General features: G+C 44.6%; 1 protein-coding gene across 3 annotated transcripts in view; it reads left to right on the plus strand.

Annotated features, from left to right (window-relative positions):
- NLK (nemo like kinase) overlaps positions 1-25,419 on the plus strand; it is a 57,996-nt gene that overhangs the window by 10,206 nt on the left and 22,371 nt on the right. For 2 of the 3 annotated variants that reach the window (XM_035343116.1, XM_035343114.1), the window contains exons 1-3: positions 63-1,097; positions 23,499-23,628; positions 25,320-25,375. In XM_035343116.1, coding sequence (XP_035199007.1) covers positions 640-1,097; positions 23,499-23,628; positions 25,320-25,375 — 644 coding nt within the window. In that variant the 5' untranslated portion in view covers positions 63-639. Of the gene's footprint in view, positions 1-62; positions 1,098-23,498; positions 23,629-25,319; positions 25,376-25,419 lie in introns of those variants that run through there. The other variant, XM_035343115.1, reaches the window with a different exon arrangement.

Genomic DNA, 25,419 nt, shown 5'->3' on the forward strand with positions numbered 1-25,419 from the left:
CCCCCCCCCCCCCCCCCCCCCCCCCCCGGCGCCCCCCGTCCCCTGCCGGCCGCCCCCTGACGCCGCGGTGTTGTGTGTGTGTGTGTGTGTGTTGCAGGCCTTCGAGGAAAAAGTTGCCGAGCGGCGAGTTGCCCGCCCCGCGGCCGGCGGCAGGTGCCCGGCAGGAGGCAGCGATGTAGGAGGCGCGGGAGGCCCGAGGAGCTAAGTGGGGATGTGGGCATGGCGCGGGTAGGCTCGGCACGGCGCGCACCGGCTTCCAGGGCAGCGGCTCCCAGCCCTCCCCCCGCGGGGAAGGGGCACCGAGCGCGGTTTCTTTAAAAAAAAAAAAAAAGAGAGAGAGAAAAAATTAAAAAAAAATAAAATCCGAGCGGACAAAGCAGACCCGCCCCGGCCCGCTGCCCGAGGATGGAGTTTCAGTAGCCGGCCGGGGGGCACAGGGGTTCGCGGGGGGCCCGCGCGCACATGAAGACCCCGCGAGCGCCCGGCGGCACCAGGAGATAAGGCCCGAGGGGCTCCATGTTCCGCAAGGTGGGCCGCGTGTGGTGAACCCCAGCTTCTGGCGAAGTGTGGCAAATCTCGGTTTTGTGGCCCAATGACAGCTTGACCCAGTTGTTGTCCGACCCGGGGGCATTTTGTTGAATGTCTCTTTGTGGCACGACGGCCAACGCAAAAATGATGGCGGCTTACAATGGCGGTACGTCTGCGGCAGCGGCAGGTCACCACCACCACCATCACCACCACCTTCCTCACCTCCCTCCTCCTCACCTCCATCACCACCACCACCCGCAGCATCACTTGCATCCAGGCTCTGCGGCTGCGGTACACCCCGTACAGCAGCATGCCTCTTCGGCGGCTGCGGCCGCGGCGGCTGCGGCCGCGGCCGCGGCGATGTTAAACCCAGGGCAGCAGCAGCCATATTTCCCATCACCGGCACCGGGTCAGGCCCCTGGACCAGCTGCAGCAGCCCCAGCTCAGGTACAAGCTGCAGCAGCTGCTGCAGTTAAGGCGCACCATCATCAGCACTCACAACATCCACAACAGCAACTGGATATTGAGCCGGACAGACCTATTGGATATGGAGCCTTTGGTGTCGTCTGGTGAGTAACGAAAAAAACTGAACCGATCTTTCCATTTTTATTTTTCTTTTAACCAAATCATAATTCATTCTTGGTTTTGCCATTTGATCCGGAATACAAGAAAGCTGCTTACCACAGATTTTTTGTACTGGTTCTTCTCTCGTCTTAGAAAGTTGGCTTCACTTGTTTCTCTTGGCAGAACAAGGCTTAGAGTGGTGGAGAGCAACCTCCCGTTAACAGGCCACACCACCAGCCTTCTTCAAGACAAACGCAACGTGTTTACATGCCTTCTGTGCACTCAATTAGAATATGTATTCTGTTTAGCTAAGCGGTACTTCCTAAAATTCCAGGTTAACAAATGAGTATTAGAATGTATGTTTTGACCTGACATAAGAGCTGGAAGTTGAAAGCGTATGAAAATGTCTTCCTCCTTCAGTCACCTGTCAAGATCTTTGTCTAGGAGACGGCTTGACCTGCAGTGCTATGCTATATGCTGCCTGCCACAGAATATCTGAACTTTGCTCTCCTCCCATAAATGTAAATGGGATTTTCTGTCTACTGTACTACTGCCTACAGCTCTTTTATTCCCCCAGCTGCTGCTTCAGAGGATTTTGTCAGTGGATCGTAATCTCTTCTAATGTATTTTGTGACCACCTTAATGTAATGTATGCAATTATTGCCCTTCAGGATCACTGAAGCGAAGCTAGAGTGATTTTTGAGTAGTTTTTTATAAGCCGTTGCCAGATTTCCCCAGTTCTGTAAAGCTCTGTGGGACCGCAGGAGATGCCTGGGTTTTGTTTTTGAGAGCAAGCGACTGCAGCACGCTTCCTGTGCAGGGAACACCGAGTGTGAAGTGGGTAACTGTGGCGCGTCCCTGCAGAGCCTGCCTCAGCGGGCGGGCGGTGTGACTTTGTGCTGCTTGAGGAGTCCTGCCGCAGGTACTGCCCGTGCTCGGATTGTACCGAGGCAGAAGCGCCGTGTGCAGCGCAGAGAGCGTGGCTGTACGGGGCTGGGAGCACGGTAGTTCCTCGCCCCTGCCCTGGCACGGGTCACGGCAGGGTTTGCAATAAACCGTCTTTCCTGGGAGAAGCGACAGGCTAGGCGCAGCTTGGTGTTAGAGCTGATCCTGTGCCCCGGAGCTCAGCGGGTCCAGGAAGTCGAGTTAAACGCCGACTTCACAAAGTCGGGGGGTGCTGTTGTGCAGCCGGCGCCGCGCTGCGCTCGCTGCGATAGCCTACAGAAGTCTGCGAAAGAACAGAAAGTGGGAAGAAATCTTTAAAATATGTATCTAAAGATTATTTCCATCTGTTTGTGTGTTTAATTCTGGATAAAGTGTTTTTTTCTCTTTAATCTGAATTGTTAGAGGCTGGCTTAAATGTAGGCTGTTATGTAAGATCGGACCTCGTTATCGTTCGTGTCTAGCATTTTGTTTACCCCTACGTATTTCCTCGGGATCTTTATTTTTCTCAGTTTTATTTGCCAAAAAAAATCTTTGCCAAGAGAGATCTCTTTTGTAATATTCAGTAGAATAAAAGGTTACGTTTGCATGTTTAAATATCATATCATTAAGAATGCTGAGGAAAAAACGTGTAGAAATAAGGAGGGTCTGCAGGGACTGGTGTGGGGCAGGGTGCTGCCAGAAGTGCCCCTTGGTCCCCAGACCCCTGGCTGCCCAGGGGCTCCCATGCAAGCAGGAATTGCCTCTGGTGAGACTGTGCTTGCAAAGTTGTAACCACAGCTTTTACTTCAAGATAACAATAGTTTTGTGGCCTTTTTATTATTTTAAAGGCCGTTAAATGAACCTAAAGCAGAAGCCTGGGGGTCAGATCTGCTTGGTAAAGTTGTAAGGCTGTACAGACTGAGAACATAATCGGCTGAACTCCAGTTCCTCTTTGCTCACGTGTGTTCGAGTTCTGCGGTCGCTGTTGGGCTTTTGGCATCTCGTATTAACTTCTGCAGGCGGATGGGTACCGCATCTGGGAGTCTGCGTGTAAGCAAGAGTTAAGCTGAATTTTAGATTTCATTCAAACCGTGAAAGCAGGCCTGTGTAACTTAATTCCAGCCGTAGGAGATAATGGGACTGAACATAAACATTGAGTTGGGTATTTACACTTTGAGTTAACTTAGACATGAAAAAATGCATACTTTGGTGCAAATGTAACATAAAATGTTCAGCAAGATAAGGCCTAAGCTGCTTGTGAGTAAGGATTCTGTTGCAGATCTGCATCTCTTCCTGAGCACTTACCGGCGCTGATAAATAACTGAAAAGTTTGTATGTGTATTGCTGAGGGAAGCCGGTGTTATTCCACGGGCAGTTAAGTGTTTGAAGGAGTAGTCTTTCATCTCACTGCTGCGACGTGTCATCGTGTTGTCCAGAAAGATGCAGCTTGCCCTGCAGTTAGGCTTAGCTCCTCAGAGAAGCCGTCGGCCGGGAGCGGTACTGACTTTCCCGTTAGGTTACTGCGAGAGATCTTGGCTTGGCATCGAGTTAGCGTTCGTCATTAGCTCGTTTGTCTGGTGCTTTACGACGTTTCGGGGTTGCTAATGTGCCGCTGGAGTTTGTCACTCACAAGAGCCGAAGAAGCATCGTGCTTCAGCATTTGCATGACTAACTTCATGGGCTGCACTCTTGTCTGTGTACACAGGCAGTGTCCGTGGTCATCCAGACACCAGTGGGTCCTAAATGAACTGTGCTGGGTGCCTCTCCTGTGACTGAGAGTTGATTTTAAAGTGAACTTCACCCAACCTGGCAAAGTAGAAAGGAATCTCTTCAGCAGTCACCATTAAAGTGCTGCCCTGATAGAGGTTTGAAGTTGGCGTTGCGTGTGTTGTCACCGCGCCGAGCACACGCAGAAGCGAGGGGGTGGCAGGGGAGGTGCTGAGGCAGGAGGCGTACGGGGGCCTCCCACCAGCTCCTGCGGATTTGCTTAGTGGAGTTCTGCTCTGGCGGAGGGCTGAGAGCTGAGCTGTGTCCCTGTCCTGCTACAACACCTTAAAACACTGGGGAAATAAATCCAGATTTTAGTTTCAGTGAAAGCTCCGCGCCCTGCGTTTCAGAAGGTGTATCTGGTGTTGGGAAGCCTTGTGTACAGCCGAAGAATGAGGAGCTGTCCTTTGCAGAAGTGCTCCCTTTTGGCTGGGCAGACATGCTACTGCCATCTGGTGGGATCCTTAAAAATAAGAGCCATAAAAATGCCGTGAACCTGGCTCGGGGGCGAGGGGTGAAGACTCGATGCGTCCGCAAGAGGAAGGAGCTCGTGCTGTTTGCATGCCAAGCGCCGAGAGCAGAGGAAAACTGCAGCTCCCATGGGGGCAGGCGGGGAAGGATTACTCTTATGGCTGGTTCAGGCTGCTGGGACTGGATGGGAAGGTCTTGTTGGTTGGGATACATCCACCCCCCGAGGGTAAGAACCCGCGCCTCTGTCAGGTGTGTGGGGAAGGGGTTTGTCGTGTACGCGTCTCTAATTGCGAAAAGTTATCAAAGATTGTGAAATCAGGCAAGCTGGTTTATTACTATAAAAGCCGTGTCAGGAGACACCTATCTCTGGGGGAAATGTGGTGCAAATGACACTAGAAAAAAGATGTAAGTTTGTTTTTTAAAAAGGCCTGATTTATGTGATTTCAAATGGCTGTGTGGTTTTCACTGTTTGTGTCTAATGCTGTTTATTCAGAAAGCCAGATAGCAGTATAATGCTGCAAATCGTCTGGCTCTTGATTTTAAGGTAGTACAATGTGTACGGGCTGGTTTTAATGGCAGAAATAATTTGGTCTAATTTTATTCTTAGTTCCTGGCCTTCAAAGGCCTGAAATTACCATGGTCAATGCTAAGTAAAAATTGAAACAAATATTGTATATAACTGATCAGTGTGTGTACCCTACAGCAATTTAATGTGAGCCCTATCACGGTGCTGATCCGACGCGGAGCAGTAGGACAGTCACTGTTAGGACAAACCGCTAACCGCCCCACCGATGCTGCGAGGGGATGCCTCGTGCTGAGCAAGTAAGCAGTGTAGCTCAGTCGTTGGGGACAAAATTGCTAGAATATATATTAGGAAAAAAAAAGAGGTTACAGCTTCAAAAAGCACATGAGTAACTGCAGAAGTTCCCCCCTGAGGTGTGGTGGTGCTGCGAACCCAGGTGATGTTTTGCATGATTAATGCAAATGATAATGCAAAAGTCCGGTCTGGTACTTGTGGAAGGCTTACGGAAAGTTGAATCAGTAAAACCTGCTTTATGAAACTTTTAGGTCTTGCGGGTGTGAGAGATTTTTTCCAAGTTAAAGTTGTTTGTATCATAGTCTTTTTCCAGTCCCTCAAAACTCACCTGCTGGCGGAATTTTGTGAACACTGGGGAAAAAAATATCCTGTTTTAGCTTTAGCACTTGGATGGACAATTGTGTTGCTTTAAACTACTTCATTAAATTATAAATATTATTACAGCAGTAATCCAGCTGAACACGGTTGGCTTTCGTTTCTGGAGTACGAGTACGTGGTGTGCCTGGTACTACTGCTTGACAGTCGATGTCCTTTTAAAATTCCTGTTGCGGATTATGCAGTGACCGTAAGCCGTGAGTAAGCTCTCTCTTGCTCAGGACCAACTTTACAGAGCGGTAAGCACGCCCTGTAAACAAACAGCAGTCTGATTTTCCAGCCTGTGCTTGGACTCGCCAGTTCGAGTCTGTCCCAACTTACCTGCACAGCTGGGAAGTTCTCCAGGAAGTGAATTAAATAACAGCTCTTGGTATGGGAGCTTCAGCGCTGCTAAGCTGGCAGCCAGGCTCGTTAGCGCTGCTGCGGGCCGTCGGGTTTCGGGGTGCTGAGCCCATTGAGCCCCGCTACGGGTTGGGGGAGCTGCCAGAGCAGCGTGGATTGATTTCTGAGCCCAGGAACAGGCCCTGTCGCTCGCTCCTGGAGTTGTCTCGTGTGGATGTGCTCGGCTGCTCTACGAAGCTTTAAGTGCAGTAGGTGTAGGCAGAGTCCTAGCGCTGTAATTTGAAAGTACATCGCCTAGCAGGGGCTGCGCATTTCGCTTTATTGTGAGTCAAACCAACTATTACGTCCAATTCTGTAAAGTAGGCCCCCGAGTGAGGTAGTAGGTGCTTAAGTGAGAGTGGCTTATGACAGGCAGCACAAATACGTATGTAAAGGACAGAGGCTTATGTGGTTAATGCATTTATTTATTGATAATAGTATTTAACCGTAATAAGCAGTAACAAGGAAAGCGTGAATGCGAGTGGAAGCGGATGGGATGGGGAGTGAATGGGTAGCAGCTGAAGGTGGTGCAAACCACGGCAATTACCTGCTATCTAGACACGGAGAGGCTATAAAAATTAGAGATGTGTCAGTAGGCTGTGCTTTTAAAAAATACCGCAAGTAACCTTTTCCTTAAAATACATTTCTTCACTTTGTTCTGACTGCTCCTTTTCCTCTTCTGTACCCCTTTTTCTTACTTTCCAATGTTGGTTGTGGTATTTTCTGAAGTGCAGCTTGCCAGCAGCAGGTACCGGGGCTCAGCGTGGGCGATGCCACCTGCTCCCCTGCGGAAGGCTCTCGAGCTCCATCCGCCGCGGGGGGCAGCGGGCAGGGGCAGCCCCCCTCGCCCGTGGTCTGCGGTGCCCTGACTTGGCCGAGCTGCGGCGTGTTCGAACTGCCACGGTGCTGCTGCAGTTAGTAGTTGGTACGTGCTGGTGTTGGAGAGCAATCCGACAGCCTTGGCCAGTTAGATTGTCACCACGTTTTTCCAGAGTTGTGACAGCAATTTTGCTACAGACTGCCTGCGGAGAGCTCCCGTAATCACGGAGAAATACAGCGAGGCGCGTGGCGTGCGGGTGCCCGGGCGGCAGTGCCACGGCAGCGGGCGCGCCGTGGAGCCCCGAGGTGAGCACAGCCCATTGCCAAAACACGCTCCCATCAGCGCACCAGAACGCGTGTTGTGCAGGGCTTGCAGGCCGCTGATAAATGTTCATGGGAGCCTCGCTCTCTAAAATAAAGATTTCTCTTCATCCTGACAGGTTTAAAGCTGGTGTTAGAACAGTCTGAGCTTCTTTATGCTGGTTAAAATCGTATTGCTTTTCTCTTGTTACGTGCGAGCGGTGCAGAAGTGAGGGCAGCTGTAGGTCAGCCGTGATGCTACCTGCCTTCGTGGCCATGGACTGGCCCTGCACCGTGTTAGAAGTGCTCGGTAAGAGCTTGAGCCTTCCTCGCGAGGGCTGTAGCGGGATCAGTGTGTCCTAGCAGTATCTTGCTTTAATTTCCTGTTGTGTTTTTTTCTGTAAAGGCTTGGAATCGCGCGTGTGTGTGAGTGGAATTTCTATGCTGGTTTTGATGTTGTTTATAACACCAGAATGGTGATAGCAGAATCATCTCAAAGAATAGACGTCTTGATAAGTTATCTTCTGTTATTTCCTTAACTTTCTTGGAACGTGGTCTGATGGTGTTTGTTGTGGAATTACGAAAAAATAAATTGAGCTTTCTGTTGAAGAATAGTTACAGGAAACTTTACGAAAAATTGAAATATATTGGGAAATGTGGGAGTCCTTAGACTCCAGTGAATGATTTTCTTTCCCCCATTCTCTTTGGTATGCCAGTATGCTTTAGTAGGTGCAAAAAAAAATTGCCTACTGGAGAAGCTGGTAGCTTAGTTTCCTTGTCATTTTGGAATGGTGCTGCTCCAAATTTTAATCCTAAATCTATTCCTAGTTTTACAATAATATTTTTCTTCCTTATTCAGGCACCACCAGGCGGTGCTCTTATAGTTTCCTTCATTTTGCTAGCTAAAGGCAGTGGCAGAATAGAGCCTTTGCTTAATGGGAGCAGTAAGGCTGGGGATGGTGTTGACCTGACAGTCAGGTAATTAATTGGCTTTGGTCTCCATCGTTTATTTTTTTTTCTGAGAAGCTACTGACTTTCTCTTCCCTCTTGAAAGTGTTCATAGCATTTCTTTTTATTTCCGTTAATACATTTTATTATTTAATTTAATATAAATGCTTGCAACCATTGAAGGATATTTGTCAATGAAGAGACAAAACTCATTTCATAAACACAGCAGCACTTTTCAGGCACGGGCAATCTTTGTGCAGCAGCTGCTGGTCTGTGCTGGCACTTGTTGATTTCCCCGGGTGCGACTTGCAAGGAAAACCAGCTAGTTGCAGCTTAGGAAGGAGCGGACTCCCTCACTGAAAACCATTTTGTTTTTCTGTCAGTGCTTTGGTTGCTAGTTAACATGTTAAGGCTTACCACAGCTGGAAGAAATGCTGGGACGGCTGTCCTGCGAGCCCTTCTCGTTCAGGTCCAGCCCTGCTGACGGGTGCAGCTCCCAGCGCTGCTCTCGGAACAGGGGCGGCCGCGGGGCTGCCCTGCGCAGAGGGGCTGTTCCCCTGCCTTGGCTTGTTTCTAAAGGCCCGGGACAACCCATCCGAAACCATCTGAGGGCACTAAGCGAGAGCTTGCTCTCCCCGGAGGTCATGTAGTGAGCAAAACAGAAGCTCTGTTAAAAGGGCTTTCTACTAGGGCAATATATCTTTTCTTTGGTGTTTCTGTAAATTCTTGTTGGCTTGCTCACTTCACATCTCTGATTCGGAGGGAGATTATCTCACGGGTAGGTATTTAGGGAAGAATGGAGGCAGTGTAGCAGCTATTCCCAGGCTGCTTGCAATCCATCTCCCATAATTTCATAAGTTCCTTGGCTAGCACTTTTACATAAGACAAGCAAGATAATTTTCTGAATCTCATAATGCTTCTGAATCCCCTATGCTTTCCCCCAGTGCCTTTGAAATCCTCTAGGCCAGACCTCCTTGATGTTGATTTGTAGCTTGTGGGTATGTTGATGAAGCAAAATCATCCCTTCTGTTATTGTTCTGACTGACTGAGGGGGCATGGATCAAATAGGTCATGGGAAGACACGTGGTATTGATAAAATTAATATGCATAATGTAATCCTGCACAAGGTTACGAATGCAGACTGTGTAGAATACTCTGCATCCTTGGTGTGCAAGCGTGCCCTGACTTCAACAGCTCTGCAGCTGGCTTGAACCACGGCTAATGCTTAGAAAGGTGCATCTGCAAACTAGCTGCTAACTCATCATATGCATATAAAAAAAAAAAAAAGTGAAAATAGTCAAAACACTACCGGAAAATTTGAGATGCTGCTTCTTAACAAAAGTGAGGAGTCTTACAGTTAATTAGCATTTTTTGAGTCACGATTCTTTTTCTAATTACAAGGACGTATCCAGAACAAACAAGAATATACACAGGCTGGAAGTGTCATCTTGGAAAATGAAGATCTAACAATAGTTTTCTTAACTGCACATCTCCTCTAAGTCATCATTCTGGAAGCTAATCTCATTAACATGATGTACAGTTAAAGGACAATGGGGAGAGAAGTTCCCACATAATAATTGCTGTTAATTTAAGTCCTTGCAAAAGCAGGGAGAACTCTGCTTTTCCTCATCCCTTATTCCTTCCGCTGTTTGGAATTGGCCTAATGAATTCACTTGTGACTGTCCACAACATTTTCTATATTTTTCTATGATAGTGCCTAATCCTTTTTGACAAGTATAGTAAATATGGGAGTTGAAAGATTCAGTTTTAATTTAGGAGCTGAGTTTGGTTAAGGATGCAATTTCACAGCCAAGTAAGTGGCAGCCCACCAATGTGCCTGAACTAGCACTCGTGTGACAGTGTCCTAAATTGTTCGGCTTTTATTTAGTGCTGCTTCAGAAGTGGATATTCAGATTATGAATTGCAACAAAAGAATGTGAAATTAAGACCTGGAAAAATTATCTTAAGATTTTGGCATTAAGATTTAAACCTGAAGGCCATTATCAATTGCCAGCTGTGATCTGGCAGAGCAAGAAAGGCATTTATCTTCCCGTTCAGCTCTAGATCGCTTCTCGAAAAGCGCCCCAGTGCGTGTTCTGTGGAGTGCTTCTGTGCCAGTGGCTACCGTAGGCATAGCACAAATCCTGTGTGGGACCGGTCATTGTGCATGATTATCCTGATAGAGAAGATAATAAAGCAACGGTAACAGGCAAAAATATTAAAACATACATATTTTTCCCATATAACATCTGATTTAACTCAAACGACAAAGTCAGAGTTCTATCTAACAGCTTAACTGAAAGCAGGGTTTAATTATGAAGTGGAAAGTACCTTTTATTTACTTATTTATTAAGCTATTAAAGATGGCTTAAGGTAGTAAAGTGCTTTTCTGGTGGGGTTTGTATTTGCACAGTGATTGCATTTGGAAAGTGAGGATTAAGGTCTTCCATTCCGCTTTTGACTGCATTGACATACTTAGCGAGCCCAGAATCTGCACTGCAACTTTCCTTTTGCCCCTGCCGAAGGTTATTTAGGTTTGGATTGTTTTTTGTTTTCTAAAGGATTGGAAAAGTAGGTGAATGTTGACAGAATCGGGACCAGCCTTGACCTACTTGTGGCTTTTTCTCTGATCTCTGTCTTGGGTATGTCACATTATCATTTTTATGCTACTGTTTACTCATCTGAAGACCCACCTAAGATGTTAAGAACTGACATGTTTGGTAATTTGAACATTACATGTATGTAATATTACCACTCCCACAACTGTTCCCATGAAGATTTTGCCATCTTCACATGACCCAGTAAAAGGAATCTTTCTGTAATAATTTTTATTTCATACTGAACAAAGTTTAAACTTTGGGTCAAAAGTGTTTTCGAGCCATTAAGTTAATTCCCCTTTGAAACTTCATGTTTTCTTCCAAGAGTCTGTATTCCACCTCAGAGACCTGAGAAGACTGGAATTGCAGCCATGATGGTGATTTACCTTATCTCAAGGCGTCTGACTCTTTCAGAATAGAGAAACACGTATTAGGATTTTCAGGTCAGTTCATGAGAAATCATTTAAAACTCAATATGGCTTTGAAACTAATAGGTTAGACAAGAGCCCTTCAGGTCTGTCTCTGGTGTTTCTTCAGATGAAGTTGTGAAACTGAAATTGCTGCTGTGTAGGATATAAATTAATTTGGTTTATAACAATTCAGGGGGTTATTGTGTTGTTTTTTGTTTGGTTGGTTTTGTTTGTTTTTCTTTCAGAAGAAAGAAATACAATTTCCTTGAAGTTCTTGTAATATTTTTGTTTTTACAATGTTGTGGGTCTTTCTTAAATCTTCATTAATATATATTAAAAAGGAAACAAAAAGAAGAAAACCTTCCATGTTCCAAAAATATCCCATGACCCTAAAGCATCTTCCAGGCTTTTGGATTGGACTGGCTATACGTTTGTTTTTCACTTGTGTTTCGACATGTCCCTTCTGCTCCTGCAGTAATTCAAAGAATGGCTGTGCAATTTTGGTCACGCAGAAATCTTTACACGGGAGAAAAGAAAAAACAGCAAATTTCAATACTTTACATGAGTAAAATGTGCAGAGGGAGCTTCAGAAATCTGGTGTCCTCTTGCCTTGTGCAAAGGGAGAAGGAAACTGCCAGTAATGTAGTTGTGCTCTTTACCACTACTGTCCAAATATAGAAAGGATTATCTTCAGTTAGAGTTGCCACTATGAAAAGAAGCTGTATTGTCTGTGAAAGAGGTAGCCCTAAAAGAGCTTTTGTCAGATAGTGTTCCTGACAAAACAGACAGTACTGTTCGTTTTGTTTCTCTGCTCTTAGTTTTGGTTTATTCAGCAGAGCAAGAATTGGGTCAGTGTTTACTTGGTCCATTGTGAAACGTTGGTGTTGGCGATTACGGTGCCTGCAAGTTTAACATTTAAGTGAGACTTTAATGTTAAGGTCTATGATTCTAATGTCTATTGCCATCCAAGGCAGATAGATAACAAATATTGTTGTCTAAAATAATTTCTGGCAGGAGGAATGGAAGGGAGAGTGGCAACTAATAAGTACTCTGTGGTGTAGTGCAGTGTTCTGCATTTTTATAACAAACATTCTGCATTGTGCTAATGGGCAGGATACAAGCTGAGACTTGGAAGGTCAGTAGATAAGATTTGCCTCTTGCAGATAAAACCTTGGTGTACGTTCATAGATTCCTCCTTCCTACCAAATTTTGGGGGTGAACGTAAAAAGCAGTATTTCAGAAAACTAAAAGGTATTGTCAGCCTCATGCAACAAATGTGTCTGAGTCCGGAGGCTCAGTACACCAAGAGACAACTATTTCCCTTGGTTGTAGCACAGAACACAGGATCGTGCTTCTTTTGGAGCCAATTCCTGCATTTCAAATATTTGTTGCAGACTTGGGTTTGAATACTCTGCTGATTTCTCGTATGCTGGCTAACAGCCAAACGCGGTGGCAGTGAAGAAAGGGGATGGCTGCAACAGGGGGGATTTACCTGGGAAGGTGAAGTACTGAAATAGTGAGGTGTGGCAGTGGCTCACGGTGATTACGCTTGAGCCTTGTTAGAATAATGAGGCAAGAGGAATTAATCGCTGCATTTTTTTTTGTTGTTTTGGTCTCCCCCGCCCCCAGGAGAGGATGGCAGGGGGAACGAGAGGTACAAGGGAAAGCTTGTAGGGAGATCTGAGACGCTGTGGGTGATTAGTGCTGGAAGTTAGGTATCTAGAGGATATGACCAGAGGTTTTATTAACCTACTTTCCTGTGGAGGTACAAAACTGTTCTAGGAACCGTGCCAAAGCCTAGAGGCTTGTTGGACATGGAGAAGAAGGTTTGACATTTGGATTTTCTTTGGTTGGCTGGTGGGAATGGGAACGGAGGTCAGTGAATTGGGACAGCAATGTAGTAGGTCATGCAGTTATGGTGTATGTTTAGAGGGGGGGAAAAAAAGGAAAAAAGGAAAAAAAATACATGGAGATTTACATGTCTGTTGGGCATGTTTATTTATCAGCATCACAGACTTTACAGAGCCATGATATTGACTGAAAAAAAAGAACATAGTAAAATACAAAACCACAGAATGAATGTCCTGTGTTGTGCAGTAGTTACTGTAGCTATAGTTCATGTAGGCGGTTGGGAAGTAAATAAAAAGGTCTCAACCATAGCCAGAAAATTTCATGTAAACAGGGAAATAAATTTGATTTGAAAAGCAGTTTCAATTTTAAGCTTCCATGAAGGAAGACAAATTAAACATTTTAAAAGATATTAACCATAACAGTATCCCTTTAATTTTCTATCCTTTTCTTTTAAGTAAGATACTCTGAATCAATTTTTGTTCAAGGAGGCAGATTTTTTGCAGTAATCAGTTTTGCTTTTAGCGCTGATTTTTAAAGAATAAGTGATAATGGCGCACATGCTCGAGGGCGTGATTAGAGCGCAACGTTAAAAGGCTTTTTAGGACATCTACAGCTGAAAAAGGAGCTCTGGAGAGGTCTGCATTTGGCAGCTGAGCAAGACGGGAATAAAGCATACCTTTGAAGTGTGATATGAAGAATGAGTTGCTTAACCCTTTCACATGAAATACCTTCTGGTGAGAGTTAAATCTAGGTGCTTTCTTTGGGCTCATCTCGAAGTTATCTGTGAAATCTGTTAGCTCGTGTCCAGTCTTTTCTCTCCCTGCATGAGCCCCGCACCACAGCAGAGACCAGACCGCCTGTCCCGGGGCTGTGCTGGGCAGACCTGGCTGCTCGGAGAACTTCGGGTGCGGGTTTTTTGGGACACCTGACCGTGCTGCGGGCTACCTTGCAGTATTCTGCACTTGGAGGTAATTTAATGAGATGCTGAAAGTACACATCTGTAGTAATTACTAATATAGGTATTACTGTTGTCTTTTTTAATTACCTTAAGGATTTTTTCTTATGTTCAGTGTTTTTAAAGCACAAATATACCAGCATTCAGATGGAAATTCCTGGATGTAAAACTTACTTTTACACGCATAAATTTCAGGAAAATACCTAGCTGGTAGAATATATTTTTGTAGATTTCAGGCAAGCTTAAGGGCAGCGTATGCCATTACCAAATGACAACAGAGCAAGCTGCTGCTTTATGTTCTGAAGGTGTATTTTGGAGGAGTCAGTTATGCATCCAAGAGATGGCAACAGGTATTGCGTCTTCTAGTGGTGCTGTGCTGTTGTATCCTCTGATAGATCTGAGCTCCTGCCTCTGACTGTTGTTTGCACTGCCTACATAGTCCCTTACTGCTTTTACACTGACAGGTCTCAGTTGCCTATGTCTCGAAGTTAAGTGTAAGCAAAAGCAAAGTTTTGCTTAGTAGTATCTTCTCAGCTGTTGTCTTTGGTTTGCTTTCATATCATATCTCTTAAAATAAAGATTTTTTTACCCACTATTAATATTTCATTTCAGCATCTTTGAAGTATTGCCAACTGGAGACTGCTGCATAGCAATGATGGCCTGAAAGTCATTATCAGCACATCAGTTTCTTAAATATCTCCAAAAATAACAGCTGTTCTTTTTGATAATGTGTCTTTTAACAATGAAGCCTTTTCTTTATTTTTCCATGCCCATGTGCTGGTATCAGCAGTGACTTTCACTTGTGTTCTCTTTCAAACTCTTTTAGAAATGGGTTAATCTTCTGTGCTGCATCTACTAGGAGCTCTTTGTAGGCAATGATTTCCATCAGGAGTATAAACAGATTTTGTGGAAACCTTTTTTTAAGTCCATGAACAGCTGGTGAAAATTTGAGGGTACGCTTATAAGTGTCAGTGTTTGTGTCTTACATGTGTCCATCTTGTGGGCCCTGAGTAGCTGCTTAGTATGAGCAAGGTATGTAATATAGCTTGCAAGTAGGATAATTGAAATGACTTAACTTTGATCTCTGGCTACTGCATGAGTCCAGAATCCTCCTTCCATCAGAGCCCTTCCTTGCTCTGGTAGTCGTACCCGGGTACCGCATACTTCCCTAACCTCAGGTTCTTCATCTCTGATGATGCTAAAACTGTCTGATCTGTTGATTTCCATCCATTCTTATTTCTGTAGTGGTGAAAGTAAAGTGAAGACAACGACATGGCACTGCTGTAATACTTTCCTCCTTCTCCTAACTTATCTGTGTGTGGCTTCTCTTTTAAACAGAATAATTAAAATGATTATGAATATCTCCTTTAAACTGGAATCTATCAGCTTTTGCATCTCTTAAACAATGTATGTACAGCCAGAGGGTAAAAAACATTAAAATACCATGCTAATTGTGTGAGTGTGTATGCTAAGCTTCTCTTGTTGCGAAAAATCCAACAAAAACAAAACCTCTCTTCTGATGGCACCACGCAGTTAGCCACCGCTCCCACTTCTTGCAAGGGAAGACGAAGTTGCTCCACAGCCAGGACAGGAGTTAACGTCAGTGCTGGGGTGGGGGTTACGACCCGCTTTGAATTCAGACTTGGCACACAGGGGAAGAAAAAACTCGAGTAAAATTTAGAAAGTGTGTATGTGTGTATATGTTTTATTTTTGTAATGATTTCGCACACTATCTACGTGCTTTCCCTGCCTCTCCTCTCCACTAAGCAACAGTCCATTAAATTTTGTTGATCAGTTTTTGTAGTGCTTTAGTAGGGCTTATTATCTGCCAATAATTCTGCACAGGGACCAGATATTCAGGATCTGATGGCCTCTTCCTGTATGTAAACTTTATGTACCTAATGAAACATTTCCCAGATAACCACACACACTCTTCCTGCTATTTGACTAGTCTTGGGAATCTTTTGGTTTTGTGAGCTTATCAAAGGCATTTTTTTGTTTTGTTCCATTTTCAAATATATTTTGTGAGCCTTTGTTATAGTAAGTGTATAAGATGCCTCTAAGAGTTAGGCAGACGAAAGCAGAGCTCTTTTACCTATTAACCTCAGTAGTTTAAAATAAAGCTGTTTGTAGCGTCATGGATTTGTTGTAGTGCTGTGTACTCAAAAAGCTGTATATCAGCTATCACATGCCCTTGAATGCAAGTGGCATTATTTGCTTAAAAGCGTTGTATCAAATATGCTTGGGTGAGCAGCTGAAATGCTTGTGGGACCATGTTTGTTCTATGTCTTAGGGTAAGGCTTTCTGGAGAAGGTATTTATGATTAAAAGAGTTGAGCAACTGAGGAAAAAAGTTCTTTGACTAGTAAAGGGAACTTGGAGTGTAATCATATGAAGCCCCCCGCCACCTTCTGATAATTCTTGGTATAAATTTGTAGGCATTCCCTGTAAACATGAGGGAAGGTTTGCTTCCCTCATAGAACAAACTCAATCAGCAATTTTCCCACAACGCCCTCTGAGAACATTCTTTCATTATCTTGTTGCTGTGTAATAATTGCTGTGCAGTAGTCACGGACTTGTTTTTCTAGCAGTTGAAACTACGGAACAGTGTGTATGTGTTGACCTGGATTTGGAGAGGAAGAGTTACAGTTGGCATAAATTCTACCTTGAAAACTTGCCATCAACAAGGCAGAGTTGCTAAAGACATATAAAGGGTAATTGAAAAGGCCAAATGCCTGCAAGAATTCTGTTTGATAAGCATTGGCATTGGAAAGTAGAGCTCTGGATTGTGCTCTGTTACTAATGAAATTGTACTATTTCTGGAGTGAGAAGCCTATAATGTAAATAGCAGCTCCAAGTTGTGTTGTCTGTTTTCTTAGTGCCTTTTATGTCAGATTTTTACTTTTTTGTAGTTCTTAAATATAATAAGACATATATATGTATATTACTTATAATCAGCAAAAAAAGGTTTCTTGTGGAGAGGAGTGGTCCTTCAGCATGGGGCTGTAATTCAGGAGGTGTGGTCCTCGTTCCTGGCTCCGTCCATAGGCTCCCAGCATGGCTGAGGGCCTGGTTTCGTGCCGCAGCTAACCCTGCGTAACCGGGATCCACTACCAGAATGTCACCATCCTGCACCATGCACCATGTGATATTGATAAAATTAATATGCCCCAGCCATGTGCTCGCACGGCCTCCCTTGTGGCCTGGCCTTGGGATGCCTCCGTCCCACGTGTGGTGCATTTAATACCCGCCTGCCCGCACCGGGCTGCTCAGCCGAGCTGGCTCGCCTCGTGGCTGCATGCCTGACAAATAAACCTCTGTGCTTTGCTGGTTACGATGCGCACTGTCAGCACAGATGCCAACAACTCCAGTCGCACCCCTGGATCCAGCACCGCGGTGCCTGCAGGCAGCTGCCCACCAGACGCCCCGATGGGCCTCCTCCGGGGCATGGCAGGGAAACGGCCGCCCCCGCGCCAGCAGGAGGGCCGAGCAGCAGCACCGTGCGGTCACAGCAGGCGCTGTGGTGTGAATGGCAACGCCAGTGAAGCACCTGGACAGCTACGTCCTTACCTGACTGGAATGTGTTAAGGAGCAAAACCTTCTGCTTTGGGGTACTGCTGTTGAGTCTGCGGTGGCTGGGAGACACGGGCAGAGCAAGGGCTTGTGTGACGGAAAGTTCGTGGGCTTCCTCGCCCTGGTTCGCTCTAGCGAAATAAAGTGTTATAAGAGTACATTTTTGGGGCAGTTTTTAGACTGTTTTCTGTTTGAGACTATATAATGAAAAAAAGAAAAAAAAGCAATATTCAGAAAGTATTTTTCCTGCTGTGCCCCCGAGAAGGCTGGAGGTCGATCAGCACCATCCGGCGGGGAGCTGCCCGCAGGCCCGGCCGGCCAGAGGCGGGTGCTGGGCCCAGGGGTGCGGCTGGAGCTGCTGGCGTGGTGCTGGCACTGCTCACTGCAACACGAGGCACAGAGGCTTGGCTTCTTTGGTAAGGACGCAGCCCTTGTACGTGAAAGGAACGGTTTGCTTATTATGAGTCTTATTTGTGTAACGTTTCTCGCTATTTTGTCTGTGAAGTATTTGATGATGTGCATCTGGCATTGTCCTTTCCACTGAAGGAGAGGTTAAAGACCCCGCGATTTGACAAGCAGGGAATAGTTGAGAAATCTGTAAAATGATCGACAGTGACTGCTATTACTCACAATTTAGTTAATTTATTTCTCTGTAAATATGTGTACTTTAGAAATAGGGAGAAAAATGATGGATTATTTGGAAGCTTTAGCTGTGGATGCAAACAGTACAAAATGAAAGCTGGCAATTCTAAAGAATATTATAATAATGCTATTGTGGGTGTTTGAATTATAGTCTAAGTGGACGTATTCTGCTGTTTGTTGGTTTATGTGAATGCTCAAAGTTAGTATTGTTTCAATAACTTTTATAACCTTAAAATAGATGCTTGATTAAAGCTTATTTTGCTGAGCTCTGCAAAACTATTGATTTTTTTGCCAATGATTGCAATCAGCTGTTTTGTTATATTAAATATGCCAGGTTGCCTGTCTAAGGTATATATTTTAAGGGATCATGGATTATACCTTGATGTTTCCTAAAGTAAGACAAATAGTCTTGTATTACTTACCTGTATCTTAGTCTTTTTACTGTTTTCATGTTTGTTTCTCTTCTCCCTCTTTAGCCAGAGGGATGATTTCTGTCATGTTTACAGAAAGGCAGAACTGATCAAACTGATGTTACAGAGGAAGCAAGCTGTTCAGAATAACAGCATGGTATTGAGTACATTGGGAAAACAAGAAAAGAGAAATAACTTTCTGTAACATTTTGGCTATAGTAGTCTTGGTACTACCTGTAGCGGTAGGTAGTAGCGCTACAACAAATAGTTGTTGCGGTTGCTCACCATTTTTAAGTGTCTGAATCACAAAGCCAATTAGTGGAAGCGGGAATCAGTGTTTGCACTGGGGACAGCACTCCTGTGTACTAACAAACCGGTAAGAAACAGAGGGAGAGCATCTTGATCTTGCAAGAAACCTTTCTGAGTGTTACTAAATGTGTGGTTTGACAGTTTTTGCAGCTTCCTGTCCTACCACTGCTGTGCTGGTGAAGCAGAGTGGGGGCAGTGGCCAGGGGCTCCCGTGCTGCAGGTCGGAGCTGCGTGAGTGTGGCCGGCAGCCTGCTCCACCGGGGCATCCAGGATACTGCCCTGAGCCGGTGGGAGATGCCCTGAAGGACTTGTAACTGCTCTGAAAGCAAAATGTTTGACTTGGTTTAACAGAGCTTTTTTTTGCCATGGTTTGTGCAGTATAATAAAAAATTCCTGAAGAGCTGGGTGTTCTCGCAGTATCGCCTGGAATGACAGAATCCTTAAAGGCGTGATGAAAGCTGAACCACATCTTTGACTTTTTTTCCCTCCAGATTATATTTATGACTTCAGTTTTTGCCCCACTCCTGTTTGGCACTTCTTGTTATTTTTGGTTTAAATCTTGGTCTCTCGTCTCTTTATCCCCAGCTACAGTTGATGCTTAATAAGTGAAGCCTTTGCAGCCGTAGCTTGCAGGAGCACCCCATTGACTGTGCTGAGTGATGGACAGGTTCCCTGCCTGCTGTTCACTTCACTGCTGGATTCACCTAGGGTGTAATATCCTAACAAAGCAGAGGAGGGAATTGAAATGTGTTCTGAGAACAGCAGTAAGCAAAGCTGCCTTTCTAGTTGTTCTCTCAATTAGCTCCTAGGAGATTTTCATGCTTTTCTAGTTCCTCTTGGGGATATGTGACCTGATAGCTTATTGCTATAAATAATTATTTTACTAGTACCAAAGTAGGTACTGTATACAAACACAAAGCAACATTTTCAGCATCTTTATTGGATGTAAATACCAGTTTTTCAGAGGCTTCTTTCTTTCTTTTTGTCTTTTCCTCTTTGGAATGCAGTCCTGACGTTTCTGATCTCCTTAAATTCGGCTGTTAGTTTTGTGCTGCCCCTTGAAGTACGGCTGCTGTGAGTGGCGCACGGCTGGGGCGAGGGGTGAGAGCAGCTGGTATCAGGTTGCAGCTGAGGGGAAGGGGCTGAGGAGCTGCTTTGCTATGGGGTGCTGCAGGGGATCATCGCTAGGTTGCAGAAGTGGGTTATTTAAAAGAAAAAATAAACTAGCACGAGCAACCCCATTTATCTCCTACCTTTATCACAGCCTGCAACAGGAGTGTTAGGAGAAGGCTATTCACGTGCACCAATTTTAGCAAAATGTTAAGTTTGGCTTGAAAAGTCCCTGGTCATGAGGACAGGTGCTTTGACGGAACTGGCTGAGCCGATGGCTAGCTGGCAGCAGAGGTTCGTTAGCTGCTAGCGGTGGGACAGCTGCGTGCTGCAGGAGCAGAGCAGCCCAGCTGCAGCAGAGACCTGAAAGCATTCCTCTGCGAGCCGCCCCAGCACTCATCTCTTGCGCCGGGGCTGTTTGAGCTGAGCGACAGCAGCTGCTGCCCGGCGTGCAGCGGGAGCAAACGCAACGTGCCGCCGTGAAATTACTGCGCTGCCATTCCCCTTCATTAGAGTTATATTGTTACCAGCTACAGGCATGGCTGGTCTTTGCATGAATAATAGCACCAAACACTACTCTGTGAGTTTTACCTTAAAACACAAACAAGATACGGCGCGGACTTGAAACCAGGTGGATGGGTGGCCCGCACCAGTGCTGTCGCGTTCTTGTCACACGCCGGGACAATCTTTGTTCTCACAGGGTCTGGAAAAAGGCAGATAGGAAGTGTCTGAGAGGAAAAGTGGTTAAAGGGCGGCTGGTAAAAGTAACCCCTGGAGGCCCCGGGGTTCGGTTCCTGGAGCGGTGCTGCTGGCAAGCATGCAGCCCGCAGGGTGCTGGTCATGGGCAGAGCAGGATGCGGCCCTCAGCACAGATGGAGTGCTCCCCCTCGCTCAGTTGGGAATGAGCCGGCAAGCAAGTGGAAACTTGCTTTGGTATTTATTCCTCTCCCAGCAGATCAGTTTCATCCTGCCTACTGACAGGTTGCTTTTCAGTAACAGCTCTGTCGCCTGCTCTAATTTCTGTGGCTTCTTCTTGGTGCTGCTGCAAGTGTGAGACCCAAACGTGGCTCAAAATCCACCGTGTGCGTAGCCGTAGTGGGGCGGCTTTTTGTCCCCGTGCATGCAATGCATGGTGCGTTCTGTCCAAAAGCCCTTCGGGATAGCAGTGGTAACGGATGTGATGGGCCAGCGCTGCTGTAATGCAAGCGCTGCCAGCCCAGCAGTGCAGAATTGTCCCCAGTGCCTTTTGTTGGTAGGTGTTTTGGTTGTTATTAGCCACTAAGCCCAAAAATTCAAAATGTTCTTGCTCTTTTTTAATAATGCTGTTTTTGTTGATAGATAATTGCATGTTGTTCAGACACGTTTTCAATGTCTCATGTGTTTCACCTAGCTATGTGAATTGCATGTCTGACCTATTTATGAAGTTATGTCAAAAATACCCAAAATTTCAAAGTTGACTCTGATGTGATGAGTTATTTGCTTGTTAACCTTTACAAATGGTTCATTTTTCCATGACTAATTGGAAGGGTGTCTTTCTGTTGTGATAGCGTTCAAGTTCAGAACCGGATTGCTGTAGGTACAGCCTAAACATACACCTCGGATTCTGTATCCTAAAGCATCCAGTCCCTGTAACAAGAGAGTGCTTAACAGAAGGACGAGCTGTCTGTAGTTCTATGGACGTGGACTTCCTCTCGCTGTAAATAGTCACCATCATGCCCAAGTTTCAGACAGGAGATTCTTAGCAGTCGTGGAAGGTAGCATCGCTCATCTAGGTGTTGGTCAAAAAGTACTTCTCGGTGACTTCCCCTGATGGCTTCACCACGGCCCATTTCAGCTTCTATTCGTACATTTGCTTTCCTTATATCTTTCTTCGCTGGTTTCTCCTGTCTTTCATCAGCTTTTAAGTTTTATTTTACAGGTTAGAGGATTAGTGCCTTTTTTTTTTTCTTTTTTTAAGCTTTTAGAAAGGAGGGGTGGGCCAGAAATGCTGCCTCTGAAAGCGAGGCCCCCAGTAATTAGGTGATCAGTGGTGCTTGACCTTGTGAGCAGTGGGAGCTCCCAGCTCGTGCTGGGATCAGATCTCTGTGAAGCTGTGAGCCACCGCTTTGCAGCGGCCCTGTTGGGTGTCATTCAGAACCTGCCTCTGCTCTAATCACAAAGCCCCAGGCCCACCTGAAATGTCACCTACACCCGATGAATAGTACCGGGCTTTGCACGTGGCTCGCCCAGGCTCACCATAATCCGTGGATGAAGTTCCTACACAGCACGAGGAAGGATTTTCACTCTGGCCCATGGTGAGCGCTGCCTTGTATTAGCAGTGGATTTTCTGTAGCTCTTCCAGTTTTCATTCCCTTTCTTGCCAGAGGCAAGAGGCAAAGGTCCTGCATAAAATAGGAAGCAGGCTGTGAATTAAAGACTTTCAGATTCTTTTCAGCTTCGTGTTTCCCAACATAGAAATAGTCTGGCATCAACTTTCCCAAGTTATCCCCCCATTTAAAGTACAAATACGTAGTGGCTGTTCTGGAAGTGCTGTAGCTGAGTGTGCTGGGATAGTTCCCCATTGACTCCCAGACACTAGTGTCAGGGGCTCCTTCCGACTTTTTGGACTTCACTGGTTTGTATTTTGGAGACAGATGTGCTACTTGGAGATAGGTCCTATTTGTTTAGCCAATTCTAGTTTTGTATTTAAATGCTTAAAACCTCAGAGACCTGAGACAAAAGAGAGAGCTTTCTGTGGTGTCTGCATGAGATTCACATGACAGATGGAAAAGGCAGCAACTTTTTAAGGTCAAATGTGGTCATCAGGATACATGGCTGGATGTAGGTTCTTACATGGATACAGCATTGTGCTGAGAAGAAGGTTATTTTGGCCATCCCAGTAAAAATATGCATGAAAAAAAAAAGGCTTCCTAATGACTGAAGATCTAGAAACCCTGTTTTGTAGTGTGATTTGTACAACCTCACCTTAAACACAGTGATAGGGAGTTGAGGCACCACGATCTCCTTGCTCTAGTTCTGTGGTTCTCATTATAAAATTCTATTTTCAGAATCTAATTACTTCAAATTAAAACGCTTGCCATGTGCAAAGCACCTTATAATTTCTGAACTACTATACTTACATCCCATAAGCTCTTTGGGAGAAAGACAGGTGTCGTGCCCATTTACACTTGCGGAAATTTAGAGTCCCTGTGCTGTTGCATCTCCAGATGCAAAGTGATTTAGTGACAGATCAAGCAATAGCCTTCTACTTGCCCTTGTGCAGTCTAAATGAGATTATTAAAATTTTCACCCCGTTTTGGGAGGGAGAAGAAAGCAGTAGTCCTGACAAAATCAAATCTATGTAGCTGGAGACATGTTTTACTCATAATCAGGTTTGCCTTGGGAGGTGAAGGAGATGTTTGTGGCCACATCTGCTCCTCAGCTCGAGCTGTTGATCTTCAGTTGCAGTGTATGCCAGTGGCAGGCAGCATATGCACGGATGGACGTGTCGAGCCACTTTGAAGTTACCAGGCTTGCCTGTGTATATGTATATGTACTCTAATCAAAGAATGATCACGCTACATTTTATACAGTCTAAAATATGGTGTACAGAACCCTAGCTTAATACTTTTTTCCCTCTACAATGTATTTTGCATTGTTTTGACTCACTGTCAAAGTTGACAATGATAAGAACTCTAAAATATTCTTTTGTGATTTAGAGAAGTTGACTAACAGTCGTATGTGATGTTCTGAATCTTTTATTCTGTAGGTCAGTAACAGATCCACGAGATGGAAAGAGAGTTGCACTCAAAAAGATGCCCAACGTCTTCCAAAATTTGGTCTCTTGTAAAAGGGTCTTCCGGGAGTTGAAGATGTTGTGTTTTTTTAAGCATGACAATGTAAGTAGTTTTACGTATTTCCAAGTAACTTTGAAGTATATTATAAAGCCTAATTGTAAGATGGTACTAGCTGTAGCTGAAGGGTTTTTATTATTATTATTTTAAGTTATAGAATATCTAAAATGCTTTAAAATTTCCTTAATTTTATATTCACCAGATTTCCTGGAAACTCAGACACTACTGTTGTAAACATTGTAAAAAGTTAAAAACTTGATTATCAAGAATCTGGGGGTATTCGTACTTTTCCTTCCAAAATGGTTACAAATAGGCAATACGCTTCAACCTAATTTTATTTTAGGCTCTAGATAAATTTCAATCTACACAAAGGTATGCCAGCTGGAAATGCTTTTGCTTCCAAGCTGTTTCTCACTCCATCTTCCTCTTCCCTTTGTCGGAGTTTATTGTGCTCTCAGTTCTAGCAGAGTGGCTGTGCAAGCACTCCTAAATCTTCTTTAGGTTAAATCACCTAGATTAAGTTAAACCATTTAAAAATGATTTGAATTGCCCTTACAGTTGTGTCTGAAGTGAATAAAAAAAGCACTTGCAGTAACTGTTCCACAGCTGCAACTGTGGATGTGGTAACCTCTCCCTTCGGTGCGCAGTAACAAGCACCTTGGGAGCACTGTCTTCTCCTGCTGGAAATGGTTCAGGAAGTGGGAATCTGCTTTAGAACTTTGTTTCACTGCTTTTCCTCCTTTCCCAAAATAGCTCTTTTTATTTATTTATTTATTTATTTACCTGAGGGTATCATATTCCAAGAAAGATTTTATTTATGACTGAGCCCTGGATTCAGAGAAGTGCTGTTAGTGGGGATGCAGAAGAGATGGACTGGCTCGTGAGCTAGTGCCAGATTGGAGCTCTTCCTCCACACTATCGCCTGTCCCTGGGACATGCTCTGGGACAAGACTTCTTTTGAACCTGAATCTTAAACTGCTTCTTATCAGGATTTTTATTATGGGAGAGTTTTTATTGAGGACTAAAATTGAATAAAAACATCTGTGTAAGCAGTCAAACTTCACGCTTGATAACCACTGAAGTCTGGGAACTTCACCCAAATGATATGCATAGGACAGGACCTAAAAGACTAGTATTTTACAGGTATTTTTTTATTTTTTTTTCCTGTGAGAGGATGTAAATTTTGTGCTGCTGCTTTTCTGCCTTTTTGCCTTTCACAGAGAACTTAGGTCTGAGCTTCTGATTCAGTATGTGAGCAGCTTTGCTTTTTGTAATTCCTACGTGGAAGCAGTCTATCAAAGAACTGTTGAAGATGAATGACAAAAAATTGTAGTATCTTTTTCTTTTGCATTTCTCTGTTAGAGTTACTTCTTTCCAATATTTTATGGTTATATATTTTTGAGATTAAAAAAATATAGTGGGTAGATTAACTTGTGCTTACAAACTAGTACCAGAACAGCTGGATTTTTTTTCTTAAATTAAAAACAAAGGGGGGGGGGGGGGGGGGAGGAAAGAAAAAAAAAAAAAAAAAAAAAAAAAACAGACCTGAATGTACAGAACAAAAAATCTTACTAGATGGGCTATTAAATTCACACGCTGCTGAGACAGAATATTGGTCGGTCGGTGTGGGGTAACATAAAACTGTGTTCTGAAAGAAAGGTGCAGTCTGACTGTCGTTTTGAAAGGGATTTTTTTGTTTGACTGGGGTAGGTCTGATCTTGTGTGGTGTTTCCTAGGTACTCTCAGCCCTCGACATACTCCAGCCTCCACACATTGACTATTTTGAAGAAATGTATCCTAAATATAAAATAGAGCTTCCTAATTGAGGTATGTGTA

This window comes from Oxyura jamaicensis, chromosome 19 (assembly GCF_011077185.1).
Source record: "Oxyura jamaicensis isolate SHBP4307 breed ruddy duck chromosome 19, BPBGC_Ojam_1.0, whole genome shotgun sequence".
Taxonomy (NCBI): domain Eukaryota; kingdom Metazoa; phylum Chordata; class Aves; order Anseriformes; family Anatidae; genus Oxyura; species Oxyura jamaicensis.